The 24,206-nt window shown below is 38.0% G+C and overlaps 1 protein-coding gene across 2 annotated transcripts; it reads right to left on the reverse strand.

Annotated features, from left to right (window-relative positions):
- LOC127415418 (serine/threonine-protein phosphatase 2A 55 kDa regulatory subunit B alpha isoform-like) lies at window positions 1–24,206 on the reverse strand. Of its 2 annotated transcripts, none has more exons than XM_051654123.1 (10): window positions 23,965–24,206; window positions 23,397–23,468; window positions 20,699–20,796; window positions 16,962–17,115; window positions 14,926–15,038; window positions 14,597–14,774; window positions 14,091–14,255; window positions 9,589–9,758; window positions 9,107–9,198; window positions 1–2,225 (listed from the first exon to the last, which is right to left on the reverse strand). In XM_051654123.1, the coding sequence occupies exons 1-10, from the start codon at window positions 23,969–23,971 to the stop codon at window positions 1,937–1,939; spliced, it is 1,338 nt and encodes a 445-aa protein (XP_051510083.1). In that variant the 5' UTR covers window positions 23,972–24,206; the 3' UTR covers window positions 1–1,936. The 2 variants fall into 2 exon arrangements, with proteins under 2 accessions (XP_051510083.1, XP_051510082.1); XM_051654122.1 differs by having other exon boundaries at window positions 23,397–23,542.

Here is a 24,206-nt window from a genome sequence, read left to right on the forward strand (position 1 = left end):
TTCAGACTTAAAATGTAAGTTTTATTTTACATTTGGGTTTTACGACCATTAAGATAAAAGGGAACATACAGTATATCAGGGTTTGTTCATATACAGCAGGCCTGATCATGTAAACACACTCTACAGAATCATTCTGCACCAATCAACAGCTCTTAGACAATCACGACTAAAGTAAATATACTGAACACTGCCAAGGAGATAATTTCTAAATTTCTGAAAATTCATATAAAAATATCTAGAGCATTCTCTTTACCTCATAGGAACCATTCTGTATCAGAAAGCTGCAAATAAAAAGACACACGAGATGCCAAAACCATAAGACATTATAAAACATGCACATCAGCACAAACATTTACTTAAGACTTAAAATATTTATGTCTCCATATAAAACAATAAAAAGAGACAGATCAAAAGTCTCACTTTCCACAAAGACTAAGATATTGCATAAAATTAATGCCACAATTAGTTGTACTCACTAGAGCCTTTATCAGAAATAATGTACTGTAGCTATTTGGGAACCCTGCTTCAAGTCAATTGCACTTGTGGACAAATATCAGGCATTAGACTTTTGGATTAGAGATTTGGGTGCGGAAAAATTCCTGTTGCCCAGGCCTGAGTTCAGAGAAGTAGAAGGTACTTTTAGGGGGAGATCAGTGCATGAGATTCACCTCATAACCAGAAGGTTTTCTACAATTAAGTGTTAATCATGATTATGCAATTATGCCTGATTACTTATTAAACAGGATTCTGTAGGTTGTGTGTAGGTCAGTTTCATTGAGTGTTTGAGATTTTGAAAATAACTTTATGAACGTGATTCTGTTCAAAAGAATAGCTCACACAAAAATGAAAATTGTCATTATTTACTCACCCTCACATCGTTCCAAACCCATATTACTTACTTTAGTCTGTGGAACACAAAAGAAGAAATGTTGAAGAATGTACTGGCTACTCATTTCCATATTAAGAAAGCGAACGAGATGTTATCATCAGCACAGTCTGCGCGGATGGTCCGCGTGTGGCCCAGATTTTCTCGACATGTGCACAGTTCTCATCTGTGTGCATCTTCGGCACATGCGTTAGCCGTTATCTGTTTTAAACGAGTATCAAAAAGCAGCCGTAGTGCACGTGTCGAATTCGTTCGTATTCATTCGCTGTAAAAAGTATAATTTGACAGGCAACGTGGTCCATAACGCAGAAAAACTAAGAATATCCAGGCCTTAAGTCTGTCAAGCTCCAAAAATGATAAAAAAAATAAAAAAAAAAATAGCACCATAAGTGTTTTAACACGTTGTGTGTGGAACATACCAAAATTTGAGTTAACTGAAAATCAAACAATCAAACAATTGAACATTTATGCCAAAAGCCATTGGTTTTGTGCGTCTTGCGATCAAAAACTACATATGATTAAATATCTACATCAAAGGGGAAGATTTTCAGTGAATAAAGACTTAAATTTCAGTCTGCTCGTCACATAAAGCTATTGTATGGCTTTGGGAGACTCAGAATATAGCGTATGAGTCGTATGGACTACTTCATGGTGTTTTTTGTTTTAAATTTTGAGTACTTTCCACTTTAATAATATGGAGGAGAGTGGCCAGGATATTCTTAAAAATCTCCTTTTGTGGTCCATGGAAAAAATATCAGCATAGCAGGTTTGGAATAACATGAGGGTGAGTAAATAATGGACGAATTTTCATTTAAAGCTAAAACTGACAGGTCAGTGACGTGCAAAATAAAGAACAATTACAGTAATACAATTAAAAAAATCCCTTCGGCCTACAGTGTATCATTTAAAAAAACAAAATAATCCCAAGGTTTTCTCATACTACAGTGGTTAATAGTAAGACTATGAGTTGCAGGAGAAAGGTTGTGCATGGATACTAGATTAGAACATATCCCGCCCAACTCCTGAAGCCAGGAACAGGGATGAACCAGTTTAAAATTCCTGATTCAGTTTCTCCTGGAATATGTAAAGGTTATTGACTGTTGCCAAGGCAACAATGTTGTCCTGAGGATGCCAGGATGTGTATAGGATCTTTCGGCTGAAGTCGAGGCAGTCCACGCCGATCTCGTTTCTCTTGCGTCTGCTGCCTGCACTCACCCGCCATGTCTTGAGCGGGCAGCCGGGCGAGCCGTTCTCCCATGAGGCTTCCAGGGTCACATCGCGCTGGCAATCACGGTCAAACATCCGGAAGAAGTTGTTATAAGAGCCGGTCATGACCTCACTGAAAAAAAGAGGAGATGAAAGATTCTTTAAAAAAAAAAAAAAAAAAAAAAAGGACAACAGCTTTAAGGTTATGGTAGAGGAGGAATATCATTTCAACCAAATAGCCATTGTTGCCGTAAAAAAGACAAAGTTTAGGACTGGGTAAAAATATACATTTTCCAATGCATCGTGATTTTTGTTTAAATGATCTCGATTCATATATCCCAAGATCGATTTTTCACTTTGTGGCAACCCTCTATAATGCAAGTAAATCACTTGCATGTGCAGAAGACGTTATTAGCACAGATATCCCTTCACTGCTTGTTGAGAATAAAAGTTTATTTTAACTTAGTTCTGTGTGTCCAAAAGACGAGATCCACGGATCCATGTCATTGAATAATGTCTCTTTTAATACTCTTTCTGTTTTTTATAGAGCTGTCAGAAATGCATGCGATTAATTTAAAACGTTTAACATGTTAATTTTTCTTAATCGCGATTAACGCATTTATCGTTAATACAGCATAAACACTGGTGTGAAGGGCGGAACTTTTGTAATGTGTCCACCCAGAGTCATTACACTGACGCACACGCTACAGCACCAGAGCCCTTCTACCAAGGAGAGCCTATGAGCTTAGCATGCGCAGTGGTCCCATAGACATTCAATGAGCCGAACTGTCTTAACACGCTACTTGACCATTACGCTCTCTCCTATGATAGAGCCGCGGAGGTTATCTCATTAAATAAAAGAATCTCTGACAGCGCCTCCCTGTCAGTGATGAATGGAGAAAGGACCTCTTAGTGCTATGTGATGTACAAAACTAGGCCAGATGGGACTTGTGATAGAAATCAAGTATTTTTCCGCCTATATAAAGGCACATGGTGAGTTTAAAGCGACGCGCATTTAAAGAATTCTTTGTTTGCAAAATGTTAAAGCATTAAATTGCTACATATTGTTTTGTTTTCTTCCTAAGATGGAAATAAATTGACAAGAAAAGAAGTACAGTTGAAGTCAGAAGTTTACATACACTTACGCTGAAGTCATTAAAACTAATTTTAACCAACCCACAGATTTAATATTAGCAAACTATAGTTTTGGCAAGTCGTTTAGGACATCTACTTTGTGCATGACACGTGTCATTTTTCCAACAATTGTTTACAGACAAGATTGTTTCACTTTTAATTGACTATAATCACAATTCCAGTGGGTCAGAAGTGTACATACACCAAGTTAACTGTGCCTTTAAGCAGCTTGGAAAATTCCAGAAAATGAAATCAAGCCATTAGACAATTAGCCAGTTAGTTTCTGATAGGAAGTGTACTGAACTGGAGGTGTACCTGTGGATGTATTTTAAGGCCTACTTTCAAACTCAGTGCCTCTTTGCTTGACATCATAGGAAAATCAAAAGAAATCAGCCAAGACCTCAGAGAAAACATTGTGGACCACCACAAATCTGGTTCATCCTTGGGAGCAATTTCCAAAAGCCTGAAGGTACCACATCCAACTGTACAAACAATAGTACGCAAGTATAAACACCATGGGACCACACAGCCATCATACCGCTCAGGAAGGAGACGCATTCTGTCCCCTAGTGATTAACGTAGTTTGGTGTGAAAAGTGCAAATCAATCCCAGAACAACAGCAAAGGACCTTGTGAAGATGCTGGAGGAAACAGGTACACAAGTATCTATATCCACAGTAAAACCAGTCCAACAGGTGCATCTCAAAAAATTAGAATATCGTGTAAAAGTTGTAAAATACAGTAAAATACTGTTTTTAACCAAATGAACACAAAAGAATGATTTTCTATATATTTATCCATCCATCCATCCGTCAGTCTTTCTCTGCATCTACACACACAAACAAACGTATATATTCACACACATTTCAATTATTTAAAATAATTTAAATACAATTCAAATTATAAGTTAATTTACATAAATTAAAAATATATACAGTTGAAGTCAGAAGTTTACATACACCTTAGACAAATACATTTTCACTCAGTTTTTCACAATTCCTGACATTTAATCGTAGAAAACATTCCCTGTCTTACGTCAGTTAGGATCACTACTTTAAGAATGTGAAATGTCAGAATAATAGTAGAGAGAATGATTTATTCCCAGTGGGTCAGAAGTTTACATACACTTTGTAAGTATTTGGTAGCATTGCCTTTAAATTATTTAACTTGGGTCAAATGTTTTGGGTATCCTTCCACAAGCTTCTCACAATAAGTTGCTGGAATTTTGGCCCATTCCTCCAGACAGAACTGGTGTAACTGAGTCAGGTTTATAGGCCTCCTTGCTTGAACACGCATTTTCAGTTCTGCCACAAATTTTCAATCGGACTGAGGTCAGGGCTTTGTGATGGCCACTCCAATACCTTGACTTTGCTGTCATTAAGCCATTTTGCCACAACTTTGGAGGTATGCTTGGGGTCATTGTCCATTTGGAAGACCAATTTGCGACCGAACTTTAACTTCCTGGCTGATGTCTTGAGATTTTCCTTCAATATATCCACATAATTGTCCTTCCTCATGATGCCATCTATTTTGTGAAGTGCACCAGTCCCTCCTGCAGCAAAGCACCCCCACAACATGATGCTGCCACCCCCATGCTTCACGGTTGGGATGGTGTTCTTCAGCTTGCAAGCCTCATCCTTTTTCCTCCAAACATAACGATGGTCATTATGGCCAAACAATTAAATTGTTTCATCAGACCAGAGGACATTTCTCCAAAAAGTAAGATCTTTTGCAAACTGAAGTCTGGCTTTTTTATGGCGGTTTTGGAGAATTGGCTTCTTCAAATGTCGATATAGGACTCGTTTTAATGTAGATATTTGTCTACCTGTTTCCTCCAGCATCTTCACAAGTCCTTTGCTGTTGTTCTGGGATTGATTTGTACTTTTCACACTAGGAGACAGAATGCATCTCCTTTCTGAGCGGTATGATGGCTGCGTAGTCCCATGGTATATATACTTGTGTACTATTGTTTGTACAGATGAACGTGGTACCTTCAGGTGTTTGGAAATTGCTCCCAAGGATGAACCAGACTTGGCTGATTTCCCCATGATGTCAAGCAAAGAGGCACTGAGTGTGAAGGCCTTAAAATACATCCACAGGTACACCTTCAATTGACTCCAATTAGCATATCAGAAGCTAAATTATGCTTGACATCATTTTCTGGAATTTTCCAAGCTGCTTAAAGGCACAGATAACTTAGTGTATGTAAACTTCTGACCCACAGGAATTGTGATATAGTCAATTAAAAGTGAAACAATCTGTCTGTAAACAATTGTTGGAAAAATTACTCAAGTCAAGCACAAAGTAGATCGTTTGCTAACATGAAATCTGTGGAGTGGTTAAAAAATGAGTTTTAATGATTTCAACCGAAGTGTATGTAAACTTCTGACTTCAACTGCAACTATTGTGTCCATACATTTCTTTGATCAATTTATGGTTAAACTATTTTTAACTTTGATCAATTTAAGGTTAAAATTGGTATATAATAATGTATAGTTTAGGTGCTGAAACAGCCCACCATTTCTTAAGTTTTCACAGCATTGTAAATGGATAATAAACAGTTTTTGATTTCAAATGCATTTAATGATATCTTTTGAGTATACATCGATCAGCCACAACATTAAAACCACCTGCCTAATATCATGTCAGTCCCCCTCGTGTTGCCAAAACAGCTCTGACCCGTCGAGGCATGGACTCCACAAGACCTCTGTAGGTGTCCTGTGGTATCTGGCAAGTCCTATAAATTGCGAGCTGGGGCCTCCATGGATCGGACTTGTTGGTCCAGCACATCCCATAGATGCTCAATCGGATCGAGATCTGGGGAATTTGGAGGCCAAGTGAACACTTTGAACCCTTTGTCATGTTCCTCAAACCATTCCTGAACAATTTTTGCAGTGTGGCAGGGCGCATTATCCTGCTGAAAGAGGCCACTGCCAACAGGGAATACCGCTGCCATGAAGGGGTGTACGTGGTCTGCAACAATCTTTAGGTAGGTGGTACGTGTCAAAGTAACATCCACATGAATGCCAGGACCCAAGGTTTCCCAGCAGAACATTGCCCAGAGCATCACACTGCCTCTGCCAGCCTGCCTTCTTCCCATGGTGCACCCTGCTGCCATCTCTTCCCACACGATCTAAATGAAAATGTGATTCATCAGACCAGGCCACCTTCTTCCATTGCTCCATGGTCCAGTTCTGATGCTCACATGCCCATTGTAGGCACTTTCGGTAGTGGACACGAGTCAGCATGGGCACTCTGACCGGTCTGCGGCTAAGCAGCCCCTTACGCAGCAAGCTGTGATGCACTGTGTGTTCTGACACCTTTCTATCATGGCCAGCATTACGTTTTTCAGTCATTTGTGCTACAGTAGCTCTTCTGTGGGATCGGACCAGACGGGCTAGCCTTTGCTCCCCATGCACATCAATGAGCCTGTCGCCAGTTCACCAGTTGTCCTTCCTTGGACCACTTTTGGTAGGTACTAACCACTGCATACAGGGAACACCCCATAAGACCTGCAGTTTTGGAGATGCCCTGACCCAGTCGTCTAGCCATCACAATTTGGCCATTGTCAAAATCGCTCAGATTCATACGCTTGACCATTTTTCCTGCTTCCAACACATGAAATTCAAGAACTGACTGTTCATTTGCTGCCTAATATATCCCACACCTTGAGAGGTGCCATTGTAACAAGATAATAAATGTTATTCCCTTCACCTGTCAGTGGTTTTAATGTTGTGGCTGATCAGTGTATATGTGTTTCTTTAATTTCAGCAATTTTTGCCATGATTTAAATTTATTACTATTATATACTGCATCATATCTGTAATAGTCCACCTTGCTCTGTATATATTTGTATAATATTAGTTTTAGTATTATTTGGCCATTGAAAAACCCATATCGGTAACTCATACTACTATCTTTTAAAATAATCACTATACTGATGATGCTAATTTTATCCACCTTATTTTGCAACGCAGAAGTAAGCAGCGGCTGCATTTCCGGTGAAGAGTTAGAGTTAGTTACCAGAGTTAGTGATCTGGGCTTAGAAACTATTATGAATTATGTGCCAATGTCGGATAATTTTCTAACGTCAGCATTTATAGTAAAAGAGAAATTAAATCATTCACTTGTTGCTGTGCGTTGTTGTATTGAAGAGACGGTAATAAAATCTGTTTCTTTCTTACCGAGACTGTGACGAAGCAGTCTTTCTTGTCTCCATGTAAACCTCCGTTCATATGTACCTTCATAACCTCCAATGATGCCTTTATTTATTTCCAAAGGCGATGTTTCATAAGCCATGCTAAATGCCTTGATCTGCGTGTCTGTTTACTATACACTGCTAAGAGAGAATGCTCTCTGACAAGAATGGCATTTATTATTTTGCCAAGATGAAACAAGATGCAGTTTTGGTGCAAAGAAAGTTGAAGCAGCATTTTCCCGACATCTTTCTCCTCTCTTCTGGTTATGTAATGATTGTGGAGGCCTGTCAAGATGGCACAAAGGACTATCCTGTCAGCGCCTGATTTAATTCATTCTGCCTGTGCAACAGTGTGTGATTAAACGATGGCAAAATGTGATTAATGGTAAACTATATGCTCTTAAAACCAATGAGTTTAGGAAAATCGTAACTGATGATAATAATATGTCGACATTTATTGCCAGCCTGTAATATAAAGCAGCATAATGTAGTATTTTTGTATAGCTAAAATAGCTGGAAGTGGCTTATACCGGAAGTGGTCCACATACAAGGATGATAATGGCGGTGCCCTAGGTGCCCATAAGGAGGGCCAGATCTCTTTAAAAATTTGAATCATTATATTCTTTTATATATTTAAATAAATTACATTTAATTAAAATAATAATCAAATCACTAAATAAATCAAATGTGCTCCATGTATTTAGTTTTACTAGCTTTGCACCGGTTTTTAACTTAACATTAGCTTTGGGTTGATTTACATTTTTGCACAAGCTCTTTTCATTTTCTAAATTTGACTCATGAAGGGTATGAATACACAGAATGCATTCTTGTGTTAAAAAAAAGCTACGCCCCGCACAATAAATGGTAGAGTGTGCAGGTGTCTTAAGATGCATTTTAAAAAGATAAAGTTCTTTTAACTTCACACGACGTCTCAAAAAGCTAGGCCGATGGCACAAGATTCTGAAAAATCAGAGACAAAGATGTTCATCTAGCGCATGTTCACATAGAAAAATAACTCACAAAAGAGCACATAAGAATGCAAATATATGTCCTGTGTGAATGGCCTCCTTGAGATCAATTTTAAGAGTGGCATGCTGATAACTGTAACCCTGAACATGAAAAGACCCAAAGTTTGTGCTGAAAATCGATCCAAAGCTAATGGTGAGATTTTAAAATGGATAGATTTGATTATGTTATAGTTTATAACATTTACAAATTGTACAAAATATTTATTTAAAAAATATGTAATGTTTTATTTAATGTTTTAATTAAAGAGATTTGTCTCTCCATAATTTTATATGACAAAATAATTTGGAATATATTGTAAATATTCAATACATCACCCACCCCTGTATTTCATAATGAGGACAAAGTCCAAGAGTGTGTGCCTGTGTATGTCAGCACTCTGTTTGTGAAAGATAAAAGCATTAGTCTGATAGATCCTCTCTGGGCGCAGTGATATGTCTGTGAAAAGCCCCGTAACCGCACACAGTTAATGTATGTTTTGTGTTTGCTTTGTATTTTTTTTTTCTCATCAACTGAAATGCGACAAAGGATGCTTTTATCATTATCAAAATGTGCAGGAGCTCATTAGCTGAACGGGAAACACAGGGCAACATGCTATGCTCACGTCATAATGATGGCTCCACACGCGCAATTATAGTACATGAGTCATCATCTCACCTGTCATCACTCCTCCAGCAGCACTCAAACTTATCAAAGATACAGTCGTTCTCATAGAGAGAGCACAGCTTACTCCTGAGATAACCGTGAACCTGACGAGAGAGAGGCATAGACATAAAAGTATGCATAAAATACACATCAACAGTGAAGCCGGACATAAATTCATTTTGGCATTATGAGCATTATAGAGGCAATAACAATGATGCAAACAGCTGGGAGTGGGAGCTTATGGTAATTTCAACATGTCATGAAAACTGCATATGATCGACAGCTTTCCACGATTCAATCAAATCCTCAATATTCCGTTTTATCTGCAAAATATATTCCACTATCACACAACTCACCCAAGATAAGTTGCAAATGCTGTTTTATGCTGGCTTTAACATCTTGAGCCAGCGACTGAAACAATATTGAAAATGCATGAAATACCACCATTAAATTCAAGTGATGGTTTCCTGATGCCATCTAGTGGTCAACGTTACCTGGTAAGTTTCCACAGGTTGGCTCTCCATGTGAAGGTCCCAAATCTTGAGGGTCAAGTAATCTCTGGTCATCATGTATCGGCCGCTGTGACTTAACTTCACGTCTGAGATGGAGGAGATGATTTCAGAGAAGAACGAGCGTGTGCTGGGGTCTTCAGGCTCCTCGAACACTTAATGTGGAAAAACATACCGATACACAAGTTACAAGCACACCAAAAAACCCTTGGGACATTCTCAGTAGGACACCACTCTTATAAACTACAGAATTTCTTAAACACTCCAAAGCTTCGCTGCTAAAAAGGCATAGAGCTTTTTGATATGAAAGATAGCACTTACACTGGCAGTCAAAAGTTTGGAATAATGTACAGATTTTGCTGTTTCGGAAGGAAATTGGTACTTTAATTCATCAAAGTGGCATTCAACTGATCACAAAATATAGTCAGCACATTACTGATGTAAAAAAACAGCACCATCACTATTTGAAAAAAAAAAAGTAATTATTGATCAAATCTAGACAGCAGCCATCACTCCAACACCTTATCCTTGAGTAATCATGCTAAATTGCTAATTTGGATCTAGAAAATCACTTGCCATTATATCAAACACACATTATACATTTGCAAATATACAGTGAAATTCTTTTTTTTTCACATATCCCAGCTAAGCTGGAGTCAGAGTGCAGGGTCAGCCATGATACAGCACCCCTGGAGCAGATATGGTCAAGGGCCTTGCTCAAGGGCCCAACAGTGGCATCTTAGTGGTGCTGGGGCTTGAACCCCCGACCTTCTGATCAGTAACCCAGAGCCTTAACTGCTGAGCCACCACTGCCCCTGTTGCCACAGTATGCAATAGACTGGCATGTCTTAAGGTCAATATTAGATCAAAAATGGCAAAAAAGAAACAGCTTTCTCTAGAAACTCATCAGTCAATCATTGTTTTGAGGAATGAAGGCTACACAATGCTTGAAATTGCCAAAAAACTGAAGATTTCATACAAAGTTGTACACAACAGTCTTCAAAGACAAAGGACAACTGTCTCTAACAAGGACAGAAAGAGATGTGGAAGGCCAGATGTCCAACTAAACAAGAGGATAAGTACATCAGAGTCTCTAGTTTGAGAAATAGACGCCTCACATGTGCTCAGCTGACAGCTTCATTGAATTCTACCCGCTCAACACCAGTTTCATGTACAACAGTAAAGAGAAGACTCAGGGGTGCAGGCCTTATGGGAAGAATTGCAAAGAAAAAGACACTTTTGAAACAGAAAAACAAAAAGAAAAGGTTAGAGTGGGCAAAGAAACACAGACATTGGACAACAGATAATTGGAAAAGAGTGTTATGGATCTTAACCCCATTGAGCTTTTGTGGGATCAGCTAGACTGTAAGGTGCATGAGAAGTGCCCCACAAGACAGCCACATCTATGGCAAGTGCTACAGGAAGTGTGGGGTGAAATGTCACCTGAGTATCTGGACAAACTGACAGCTGGAATAACAAGGATCTGCAAAGCTGTCATTGCTGCATGTGGAGGATTTTTTGATGAGAACTCTTTGAAGTAGTTTAAGAAGTTCTGAACATTTTTTTCAAATTGTAATAGTAATTTTTCATGTTATTAATGTCCTGAGTATACATTGTGATCAGTTGAATGCCACTTTGGTGAATAAAAGTACCAATTTCTTTCCAAAAGAGCAAAATCTGTACATTATTCCAAACTTTTGGCCGCCAGTGTACAAAAATTATGACAGCTAGTTTCCCCCCTAAATACCACCGTTACTATCAGGGTTCCCCCACTTTTTGACCAATAAAATTCCATGAGGAACAAAGTCTTCTTTTTTATCCACTAATTGAATTTTCACAATCCATTACTGTTCATTTCTGTTCATTTTATTGACATTATTATTAATTTACTTGGCGTTATTACATTTTGATGTTTGAAATAAATTAATGGTAACAAAATGATTATTCTATGTCTTCTCTTTGTAACACCCGGTCAGGTTTTGTCTGTAAGCAAAATGTGAAATTTTTGCAAAAACTAACACTTCAAAACATAAAAAAATAAAATAAAGAAACAAACAAACAAATGCTTAACTTTGACAAATAATCATTTAATAATGTCTAAATATATATCCAAATGCACACCGCAGCCATCTACTGGCTATTATTGTCATAACATGATTCAAGTCATGATATTATTCTTTTTCCACCAGATGGCAGCAATACATGACACATTCTCATATTTTCTTCACGTTTCAACTTATAGAAGTGTAGGTTTTTACTGCGGTGAAGTTACATAAATGTTCTTATTTGCATATGCAAATGAATGGTGAAATTGAGAAATGTATATGTAAATAAGATCTAAAAATATCGCTCAAACTGCATTGTGAACTGTTTTAACTGATTCGTTTGCTCGAAAGATTGCTCAAATGTCAGAAATCACTATGGTTGGTGAGCAAGTTTTATTTTTTTTAATTTATACAAGAGCAATTCCTAGTGGATGAGATTTTATAAGATAAATGCCTTACTAAAGGAATTTTTGACTTTTCCATGACTTTTACGATTTTCTGAATTTCCTTTAGTTTTCCAGGCTTGAAAAGCAGCAATTACGCGGCCAAACATTTTGATTGAATTTAGAATTTCTTTGATGATTTAAAGCAGAGTGGTGAAAAAAGACATTTATGACTTACAGTGTAATACAAGTGCTTATAACTTTTTGGACTGTCAAGTTGACATCAGATTTATATGGTATTGTAAGGGCTTGGTCACAATGCCACATATCAAGTTTCATGTCAATACACCAAAGTGTTCATGAGATACGGCCTCAGATCCTTATTAGCATCTTGCCAAATAATTTGCTTATGCGTTACTCGAGAACGGTTTGGTCTATCAAAAAAACATTTCATAACTTTTTGTCATGAGTGTCCCTAGATGATGCACAATAAATTTTGTGCAAATCGGATGTACAGCCTAGAAGGTTTGTTTGTTAGTGATTTAACACCATGCCAGCTTCCATCGCTATTTTCATGCTGAAAAACAAGTTAAAATTTATTAAAGGCAACAGTGATTAAAAACCTACGAGGTTTCTAAAGTTTGTTCTTGATAAAAATTCAAACTGATTCAGGGTTGACTTTGTTAAAAGTTAAGGAATCTAAAGTGACCAGTCTCATGATTTTAGGCCAATCTATTTAGAAGTTACAAGCAAAATAGCCATTTTTTTCATATTTCTTGTCCACTAGGTGATGCTGTGCAGAAACTGTACAGGTACCCTCACGTCATGCTTGTGATAACATATACCAAGTTTCGTGTCGATATGCTAAAGCGTTGCAAAGATACAGCCTCACATCCATTATGGCGTGACCGCTGTCGTATTCGTTGATGCAGTATATAAGAATGATTTTGTCTATTATCATGAATCTCAAAATTTTTTGTCATTTCGAGCAAATCTGACATACGGTGTAAGAGTTTTAAAACGTAGGTTTTTCGGAAAATTCTAAATAGCAAGAAATCTAGTGGCCGGAGCACAAGCCATTGGGATTCGGCACAAGCCAAGGAATCAAGAGGAAAAAAATAATTTTAAAAGTTAAAAGCTGAAAAGTAAAACATTGAACTGTTTGTGATGCTAGAGGGTTTGCGTTAGAGACCCCAAATTTTGTTCCACTATCAGTTTGCCAAATTTAAGCATTTCCCAACATACGGTTCTATGGGCTGCCATAGACTTCAAGAGCAGGAGAATAATAAGAAAACTATTAGAAACTTCAGTGCTTGGCCTGTAAATCCATGTTTTGTGTTACAAAAAACTAAAATTAAAAGTGAAACAAAAATACAGACATTCTGAAAGATCCCTTTTAATTTATTATGATTCTACAGTAGTAACCATTCCTGTAGTAAATATGGAATTTAGATGGAAACCATGATTATCAAGATATTTTATTTATTATTACATTTTCTTTTCTCCCAATTTGGAATGCCCACTACTTAGTAGGTCCTCGTGGTGGCGTGGTTACTCACCTCAATCCGGGTGGCGGAGGAAAAGTCTCAGTTGCCTCCGCTTCTGAAACAGTCGATGCGCGCATCTTATCACGTGGCTCGTTGTGCGTGACACTGCGGAGACTCACAGCATGTGGAGGCTCATGCTACTCTCCGTGATCCACGCACAACTTACCATGCACCCCACTGAGAGTGAGAACCACTAATCGTGACCACGAGGAGGTTACCCCATGTGACTCTACCCTCCCTAGTAACCGGGCCAATTTGGTTGCTTAGGAGACCTGGCTGGAGTCACTCAGCACGCCCTGGATTCCAACTCACGAATCGACAACAAGATATTTTATTAAGTATTGCATTATTCTTCAGTGTCATATGTGTCTAAGGCAATGTCCACACAACGCATTGATTTTGCAATGTTTATGCCTCTCATCCACATAAGAACAGTTGAGTTTTCAAGCAAAATTACATGTAGATGTGGCCTAAGAAGCAGTGAAATATGGGAATTAAAAGTTGTCACTAACATTTTGAGTGTTGGTCACATAAAGCGGACGCTCTCATGTCACAGAGTCGCACTGAACCCTTGCTGCTGCCGTACACAAACGTGTTGCATTGGAGCGGGTGAAACTCTGATGCCGTAATCACCTCCGTCAACTCCTCCATGTTAGCCGGCTTGATATCAACAATGTCTGAGAGCGGTCAGTGGTTAAGAGGTAAACTTCAGATTAAACATGAGATCCAAAAGCAATTAAAAACCAATAGTCAGCCCACTTTTCACCTTCTATTCAAATTCTGATGGACAAAATCAAGTCTCGCCCTCCATTTTTTACTGGTGAACATTCAGAAATACATCACATTATGGAAGTTAAATGTGGAGTGAGCAAATTCCATCTCATGTTGACTTTATCGCCTGCTTTGTTTACTAGTTTAAAGCCCTCACTGGAAAGGACACCGATCAAATGTGCTGCTATTAGTATCACTCTATCTGTCAACAGACACACACAAAAAAATAAATTAAAAAAAAGGATACTGAAGCTTCGGTCTGTGAAGTCCAGGTGCCACAGGTTGATCCGGAGGTCATCAGCAGACAGATAAGTCTCATTGTCACTGTTGACTGAGATGGAGTTGATGTGGTACGTGTGAGCATTGGCGTAAACGCGCCGTGGGCTCGCCTCCACCATCAAATCCATCGGCTGGAATACTGGAACCTATGAGGAGCAAACCAAGTCATTCAGTGTATGGTTACATCGGGATTAACGATACAGAGATAGCAGTGGCGTTATTACTGTTACAGTCATCTTTTTTGTGCTACTAGTCAAAGTGAGAGAGTGTGTTAGTGTCGGGAGACATGGCACACACCCGTAGTGTCGTAAGCGATGAAGGATGCCTGAAGCGCCCGTCTTCCTCTTTCAGGTTATACCCCTCGGGTCTCTTGTCTCGCTCACTGATTTTCCACAGCTTGATGGTTTTATCTACATACAAGACAAGGATAAAGTGTTTAGTAAAAAAATCGTTTTCATATTACACAAATCATAAATATAGCCGCAAGCGACTAATGTCAGGGGCCAAACACATATGGAGAGATGACCAAAATAATCAAATTTGACAGAAAAGATCCTGTGGATGCTGTGGACAGCTATTTTGGTGTGACATTTCACCTTCTTTGAGCAGAGTTGCAAAAATAGGATTTTCTTAAGTTATAGCGCCCCCCTAGCATCACAAATGAATGAAACTTGGCATGTTACCTCAGAGTGTTCCCCTGTCTATGTAAATTTTGTAAAGTTTGAAAATTGCGCTCACAAGATACAGGCTAATTAGTCATTATAGGCCACGGCCAAAACATATTTGCTCATATCTTTGGAAAGATTCGATGAATCAAAATTCTTTTGATAACTTTTTGTCAGGAGGGTCTGTAGATGATATATACCAAGTTTCGTGATAATCGGGCAAACGGCCTAGGACGAGTTCGAAATTGTACGTTTTATGAATAAATCGAAATAAAAAAGTTAAATTGCGGAAATGGAAAATAAAGTGACCATATCATTGTGGGGCACTGGTGGATTCAGAGAAGCTACAAATTTGTATTGTAGCCTATACGGCTCCGGAGTTAAGAGCAAAAACATGAATTAGCTAATAATACTGCCACCTTGTGGCCAATTGTCACAATTTTATATGCTGCTTCCATGTTAACACCCTGCTTGCATACTGATCAGACTAACGGTCTAGGAGGAGTTTGAAAAAATGCCCAAAAAATTAATTTCATGGAAATGAAATTGGAGATATACATTTTGTACGGCTTGATTCAAGAATTCTAGCCCTTACGTTTGCAGAGATATGAGCACAAAGGTAAAAGTGTTTATTATACCGCCACCTAGGGTCAGATGGCTGTGCGTTTGTGCGCCTGAGTAGTGAGGGGAATTTGGGATCATCCTGCCAAGTTTGATGTCTCCATGACTTAACGGTCTCTGACGCCCAGATACTTTTAGGGCAGAAAAAAAAAAAAAAGAAAAAGAAGAAAATCCAATACAATATTGAGTTATTTTACTCAAATAAAATGCTGCATAACAGAGTATCACAGATGTGAGATATTGCTTAAAAATAATTATTAAATAATTATTAGTAGCAGTAGTATTACAGTGAATATTACATAACTATATATTAGTGATATATTTCAGTCCTACTTTTTTCCATTTAAATTCAGCTTTTATTTTGCATTTCTATGCATTTTTGACGGTAGCTTCTCACCTCTGGAAAAGCAAGACGCTACGTGACCCAATGTGATTATTAAACCGCAAAAGCTGCTATTTCATTAAATAAATATGTAGTCTGTATTTGCCACACTCCACACAGTGAATTAGGGCTCTGCTCATTGTCATCTGCTATAAACAGAGCTTGTGATTCTCATGATGGTGTTTTAGATCTCCTTGGTATGAGCAGCCGGCTTCACATTTACATTCAAACATTCTTAAAACAAGATCTATTTACTTTGAAGCACGCAGCACATGCAAACTATATATGTATCTCATTAAATCACAGCCTTTGTGGTTTAATAATCACACTAGGACATAACGTGATTTTAATTTGTGTGCTGAATGTTGATATTTGTGCACCAGATGGTATCAGTTTTTGGTATCGGAGCATTTTTGAGCACGAGTAAAAGTACATTAGTGCAGTTTTGGCCCCAATTCCGATACGGACATGCCTACTCTAAAATATGGAATTAAAAAACAAAAAACAAAACAGAATACACTGAATTTGGGGGGTTTAAAAAAAATAAAAATACCGATTTCATAGTAAGAATACAGAAAAATCTAAAGCTTATAACACACATTTTGAACAAAGACAAAAACTAATTTCTAGAAAGGTAAACAAACACATTACATGAATTAACTGACCGTTTGTTGACAACAGGAAGTGTGCAGCATTTTTCTGAGGAAGCCAGCGGATCTTGTTGATCTTCTCCTCGATTTCCAGACTCTTCAGATAGTCAAACTCGGGCTCATGACTCTGGAATGTGCTGTAGACATTATAATCCGCAAGACTCTTACTCTTGGTGGGGGGGAGAAAAATAAAAAAAACAAAAAACTTAGATGTCACATAACCTGTTAATCAGCTGCAGGTCATAAATGATGGAGGCAATTGGCATCATCGACAGGATAGTTCACTCAAAAAATAGAAATTCTGTCATCTTTTACTCTCAAACACATAATACTTTCATTCTTATGTGTTTACCGATCAGTCACAACATTAAAACCACCTGCCTAATATTGTGTAGGTCCCCCACGTGCTGCCAAAACAGCATCAACCCGCATCTCAGAATAGCATTCTGAGATGATATTCTTCTCAGCACAATTGTACAGAGTGGTTATCTGAGTTACCGTAGACTTTGTCAGTTCAAACCAGTCTGGCCATTCTCTGTTGACCTCTCTCATCAACAAGGCATTTCCATCCACAGAACTGCCGCTCACTGGATGATTTTTGTTTTTGGCACCATTCTGAGTAAATTCTAGAGACTGTTGAGTGTGAAAATCCCAGGAGATCAGCAGTTACAGAAATACTCAAACCAGCCCATCTGGTACCAACAATCATTCATGCGATTATCTAATCAGCCAATCGTGTGGCAGCAGTGCAGTGCATATAATCATGCAGATATGGGTCAGGAGCTTCAGTTAATGTTCACATCAACCATCAGAATGGGGACAAAATGTGATCTCAGTGATTTGGACCATGGCATGATTGTTGATGCCAGACGGGCTGGTTTGAGTATTTCTGTAACTGCTGATCTCCTGGGATTTTCACACACAACAGTCTCTAGAATTTACTCCGAATGGTGCCAAAAACAAAATTTCCTGTGGATGGGGACGCCTTATTGATGAGAGAGGTGAACAGAGAATGACCAGACTGGTTCGAACTGATAAAGTCTACGGTAACTCAGATAACCACTCTGTACAATTGTGCTGAGAAGAATATAATATCAGAATGCTATTCTGAGATGCGGGCTGGCGCTGTTTTGGCAGCACGAGGGGGACATACACAATATTAGGCAGGTGGTTTTAATGTTGTGGCTGATCGGTGTATAGTGACTGACAACAGTCAAGGATAAAAACCATTACAGCAAAATAAAAGTAGACCATATGACTTGTGAGTTACATTATAAAGCCACCTTCTCACTGTCTCTGACATTCACATATGTCGTCTTTCTCCCCTTAGTAGCAGTCGAGATAAAATGTTATTTTGCTTGCAATGGATTTTACTCACCTCAGAATTACATTACTGTGTGCGATTTTATTGAGCAGATGGATGAATTCAATGAAATTCATGATTAATATTCACTCAGTATTTATTATTCCTTTCATTATTTATTATCAATACTGATTTTATAGTTATTATTATGATAATAAACAACAACAACAGGGTTTTTCCTGGGTCAAAAATTGTCTTTGGTGGTGGCTGCCATACACAGTACATAAACACGAATTAGTTCATATTTAACATAATTATGTTGCTTATCAAGCATACATTGGATATACAAGTTATTTTTGATAATCTAAGCATCATTTTGAATTTGACATATTTTGTTTTACTTCATGATGCTATGTGAAATCAAACTAACTTGGTTTAACACCTTATTTCTGCAGGGCTAGTTATTATATTTTGACTGCACATATTATATTTTTGACTATTATACAGCACCTTACTGAGGTGAGACTCTGCTTTTCATGAAAATGTTTGTTCCTACTCCTTTTATAATTATTCTTTTGATTACGCTCTTAATGATTCAAACCATCTTCATAGAGAAAATATGAATTTCTTAAGGCAAACATGGCCATTTTGTTTCCTAATAATTAAACATTTTTCGAACAGACCATATATTAGAGAGGAACACAAATTTGCAAATTTGCTCATAATTTGTCCTAACTTTAAATCTGTTTATTCTACATTCTGCTTGCCTTTGTTTACCATAGTCTTTCCATTCTGGCATTTGTAAGGTCATAGCCACAGGTGTACGGAGCCCCGAAAGGGCCAAGGTGTACTCAAAAAAATGAGTAGTGTGGGGGAAAAAAAGCAAATCCTTTTGCATTCTCTCGCAAAACTTTAGCGATCTCTGACAAACTGCTTTACGCTCTCTCGTAAAACTTGTGCTCTCATATATGTATTCCCACGCCTGAATGCTCTACAGGCTATTGCATTTAACAGAGATAAGTCGAGATGACAGATGCTGGTGCTTACTTTTTGTGGAAAACTGTATCTTGCAAACATGTAAAGGGTGAGAGGATACAGTGACTCCTTTCTGTATTGCATCATTTCGTCATACATAAATCTGTTATATGGCATATGCATTAAAAATGCATGTTTTCACAAACTACAGGCCTAATGGAATTTGAATATCATAGGCTCAAATATCAACAATTATCTTATATGCATGTGTTTATGTGTCCATTTAAAATGCGCCAGCAGATGGCGACAATTGTGTTATGAGTGAGTCAATCATTCAACACTGGCACATACCAAACTGCATAAATGATGCCTCCACAGGGCACTCCGAAGGGAGAGCAATCATGGTGGCCAAACAAAAGAGTTGTTCCAAACACAAATATGAATGATTTAAAAGTGAGTTCTGAATTGCTGTTAAAGTCCAAAACCTTCAGCCACCACACATAATGAAGCATTTTTGATTGCTTTGTTAACGGAGAGGGAAACACCATCACGACAACAACAACAAAAACAATAACAATACGCGATTCAAATGTGCACCACAGCATTCCATTTCAATTACACCACTCGTTGTCTTTATTATGACACATTCATAAATTTAAGATTATAATTTGTGCATTGCCTAAGTATTGTCTTTTGGGCTTCACTCTTTCATTGCACTGGCTTTCTCTTCTTGTTGAACTCAAAAGATGGAATAACGCTGGAATACACATAGAAGAGCTAGCAGAAGACTGTCATTATAATTGTTATAATTATTAAATTGGTCATGTAAGTTCTGAGGTCTACGCCGCAATATTGAAAGAAGCCGAATCGAGCAGCGCGAGTGATTCAGAGATAGCGTGCGCAACATTCACGTGAAACACAGATGCACGTGTCAGAAGAGAAACATATTTAGCTGTTGATTTTTCTCACTTCGCTCATAGTTTTGAATGAATAAATCCCATTCGGTAGAGCGGTCACATACGGTCTAGTCGCACAAGTTGAAATGTCAATGCAGCCGAAGCTCAAATCAGATTCGAAAATTCCGCATCAGCAGATGGTCGGAACTCCACGCAGACCCTGTCAAACTCTAAATGGGAAATTACTAACTTCCGGTCTATCGTCTGTCGGACGCAGTGAAAAATTTCAGTATGTTTCTCACACAAACCTATCATGTGCCTTCAGAAGACTTGGAATATAGTGCACGAGTCTTATAGATTAGTTTAATATGTTTATGGTGGTTTTTTTTGCAGCTTGACAGCCTGTTTTCACTTTCACTGTATGGAAACGAGCACTGTGAACAATCTCTTTTTGTGTTTCATAGCAGAAAGAAAGGCATGCACGTTTGGAACGACATGAGGGTGAGTACAGTATGACAAAATCACATTTTTGGGCAATTCCTTTAATTGCACAGTGAGACTCCTGTAATCAGTCTTACCTCTTGTTCCTGTTGGAAGATTACTATTCTTCCACCCCTGTCTCCTGTGGCCAACAACTCACCAGAATGATTGAACTCCACCGCAGAGATGATGTCAGCTAACAACACACACACACAATACTGAATTATAAAAAATAAAAAAAAATATATGACCATATTGTTTCACTGAATGTTTTCAAGAACATAAGTGACAGTTTGTTTTTGTGTGTGTGCGTGTGTGTGTGGGTGGGCACACGCAGAGCCTGGCATTAAAAGCATCTCGGGCATCTGCAGGCACAGTACCATCAAACAACCCCCAACCCAGCTCTGCCCAAGAATAACAATATCTATTTCTCTCTCTCTGTCTGTCTGTCTGTCTGTCTCTCTCTCGTATTATTGTGGCTGGCAGCCGCGTGGTGCTGGGCAGTGCCATGTTCTGTTTCAAATCTGAAGAACAGACCGTTTGTTTACAACACATGCACACCAAACCCTCTTATTACTAAACTTTGTGACACATATTTTGATGTGAACAGTCTATGCAGCTTAAGTTCAACAGAACCCTCACCAATTCATTTTCCAAATGTATTATAATAAACCAAAGCAACAATACAGAACAAGGTTCCAAGTCTTTTGAACAATACATTTTCGTGACTTTTCCATGACCTCATGACGTAATATTAAATTACTGGATAAGCATTTTTATAATAATTTTATAGCCTAGAGATTTTACTCACAAAGAGCTATTTCTTGTGAATAAAATATTTTAGACTTTAGCATAACTTTCTATCATGAAGAATCACACAAATTCATTGGTTAAAATATATGAGAACCCAGTTTTATTAAGTTGTTTTGATTATTTCTGTGGCAGCTAATACTGAAGTACTACAGTTTTACTGTAGTAATGTAATAACAATAGAAAAAGGCTTGGATTTTTTTTAGTAGAAACTATAGTTTTCCAATTCTTAAACAAAAGAGGTTGTGTTTGTTCTAGTCTGGCATAAAGTTTGTTTTTATACTCTACAAAAAAAAAAAAAAAAAAAAAACTAAAATAATGATTGATTTAAAAAAAAAAAAAAAAGGTTATTTTGTACTTCTCAATTTTTTCACTTTTGTTTTTGCAGTTTAATACAATAGAACATTACAACTGAAACAGAACATTACAAATTCATACTATGCTTATGTTGGGCAATTCCATGGAAATGTCCAACACATCATGGAAAAATTTAAAGGAACAAAATCTTCTTTTAAATTCTATATTATAGTGGTATAATAGATAATGGATAATGCCATCCAGACCGCTAGAGAGCGCCGCTTGCACACACAGCGCCGACTGAAGTGCTGAATTCAGACATTTTAAAACGCAGGCTTTTAGGGTTTCGTAATCGCACAAGGCCATATTACAATTTCAATCTTAATTCAATCAATTATGCAGCATTAATGGGTATCATAACGATGTCTCAAGTTAAAGTATTCTACAAAAGTATTGCGGCTATTATTATTTCTGGATTGTGCATTTGAATTCACAGCTCCTTTACAATGTGTGTTACCAATTCATTATATATATAAACCATAGTTTTTCCATATCTGCGTTTCCCTGCTTATAACATCGATGGTTTTAATTTGGTTTGGTTTTAATTTAATTTAATTTGGTTTTAATTTAATTGTCTGATAAATATCGGCAGCCGATACATCGGTGCATCCCTACCTTCCGGTTATTTCAATTTAAAAGGATTCTTTTTTTTCTCCCCTTTTCTTCCCAATTTGGAATGCCCAATTCCCAATGCGCTCCAAGTCCTCGTGGTGGCATAGTGACACCTCAATCCGGGTGGTGGAGGATGAATCTCAGTTGCCTCCGCGTCTGAGACCGTCAATCCGCGCATCTTATCACGTGGCTTGTTGAGCGTGTAACTGTGGAGACCTAGCGCGTTTGGAGGCTTCACGCTATTCTCCGCGGCATTCATGCACAACTCACCACGTGCCCCATTGAGAGCGAGAACCACATTATGGCGACCACGAGGAGGTTAACCCAACGTGACTCTACCCACCCTAGCAACCGGGCCAATTGGTTGCTTAGGAGGCCTGGCTGGAGTCACTCAGCACGCCCTGGATTCGAACTTGCGATTCGAACAGGTGTGGCAGTCAGCGTCTTTACTTGCTGAGATACCCAGGACCCCAATTTAAAAGGATTCTTAAAATAATTTGTAAAATATTTATCGCACTCCCACTGAGCCATTTCCAATAAAATATTTTGCACTTTCACAAAACTTAAGTATAGACTACAACATTATTTTAATATATTATTCATTTCTATGACTCTTCCAAGCCTGAAAAATCACAATTTTAAAATTCCCTGATATTTCCATAACCGTGGGAACCCTGATAGAAGCATTTCTTTTTGTAAACCCATGCAAAATGTATTAAAGTAGATGCCAGAAGAGGAAAAAAGCATCCTATTTTGTTCACCAAAATTCATCTAGGTTAACTATAATTTCCAAAGCTATACCAAAATATCCAAGGCTACTACAGTTGTTACTACATTACTACATTAAAAGCATAATAACACCACAGAAATAATTAAAAGTAGTGATTAAACAAAACAAAGATTCTGAAAGCTTCTTACACTGTTTGACAGAGATCTCATATTCATATAATCATTATAACACTAACTATGGTATTTTGGTAGCATGGAATTGTCAAGGTCACATCAGGAATGTCTTACCTTCAGCTACATCATCATCCACAGCTCCTTTGACCTGGGACAAACACCAGTGGCTCTGACCGTCTACATCTCCTGAAACCAATGACACATTCACACTGTATGTCCAACATGAAGACCACATTTAAGACCCCCTCTTAAGAGATATTCTGTTAAGGACAAGAGTTATGTAGTTTTAGACTTAAATTGTATAGTAAAATCTTGATCAAATGTAAAGATATCCTCTAAGATTGAATGGATTTGGAGGAGAGCTGTTGACCAGGGCTGTGTTCAGCAGTCTGTGCCAAACATCTGACCACAACAGCATCAAACATGTGATTATCTGAACATGAATAATAACATATAGAGGTGTGGCTTTGTCACTATATGAACAAGCTGTGCAAATCAAAGCAAATGTAACATAAATACAATCACTCCTCAAATACAATATCTTTAAAATGACTAACAAGCATGGCAAAACGCTAATGAGTTTCAAAATTGAAGCCTAATTTCACTGCAATGCACTGTATTGCTTAACATCACATTAATGCATGTAATAAATGTGATAATATGAAATTAAAGTTGTATGTACCTTCCATGCTGGGAGGAATCTTGATCAATCCTGGGCCTCTTTATTTTCGATCTCGCTTTCACGCGCCTATTGCTCTTACTCGGTTACTGCAGAAAGATGCTTTGATAAGAGAAGAGCGATTTTGTTAAAAGAGGTTTGATTTCATAATTCCCTCCGTACAGAAGCGTGTTTAGTCCCTCTATCAGACCCGCACAGGAAACATTTCCCACGCACACGCGTTGTGGATTTGCGTGAGCTGATGA

This window comes from Myxocyprinus asiaticus, chromosome 24 (assembly GCF_019703515.2).
Source record: "Myxocyprinus asiaticus isolate MX2 ecotype Aquarium Trade chromosome 24, UBuf_Myxa_2, whole genome shotgun sequence".
NCBI lineage: Eukaryota > Metazoa > Chordata > Actinopteri > Cypriniformes > Catostomidae > Myxocyprinus > Myxocyprinus asiaticus.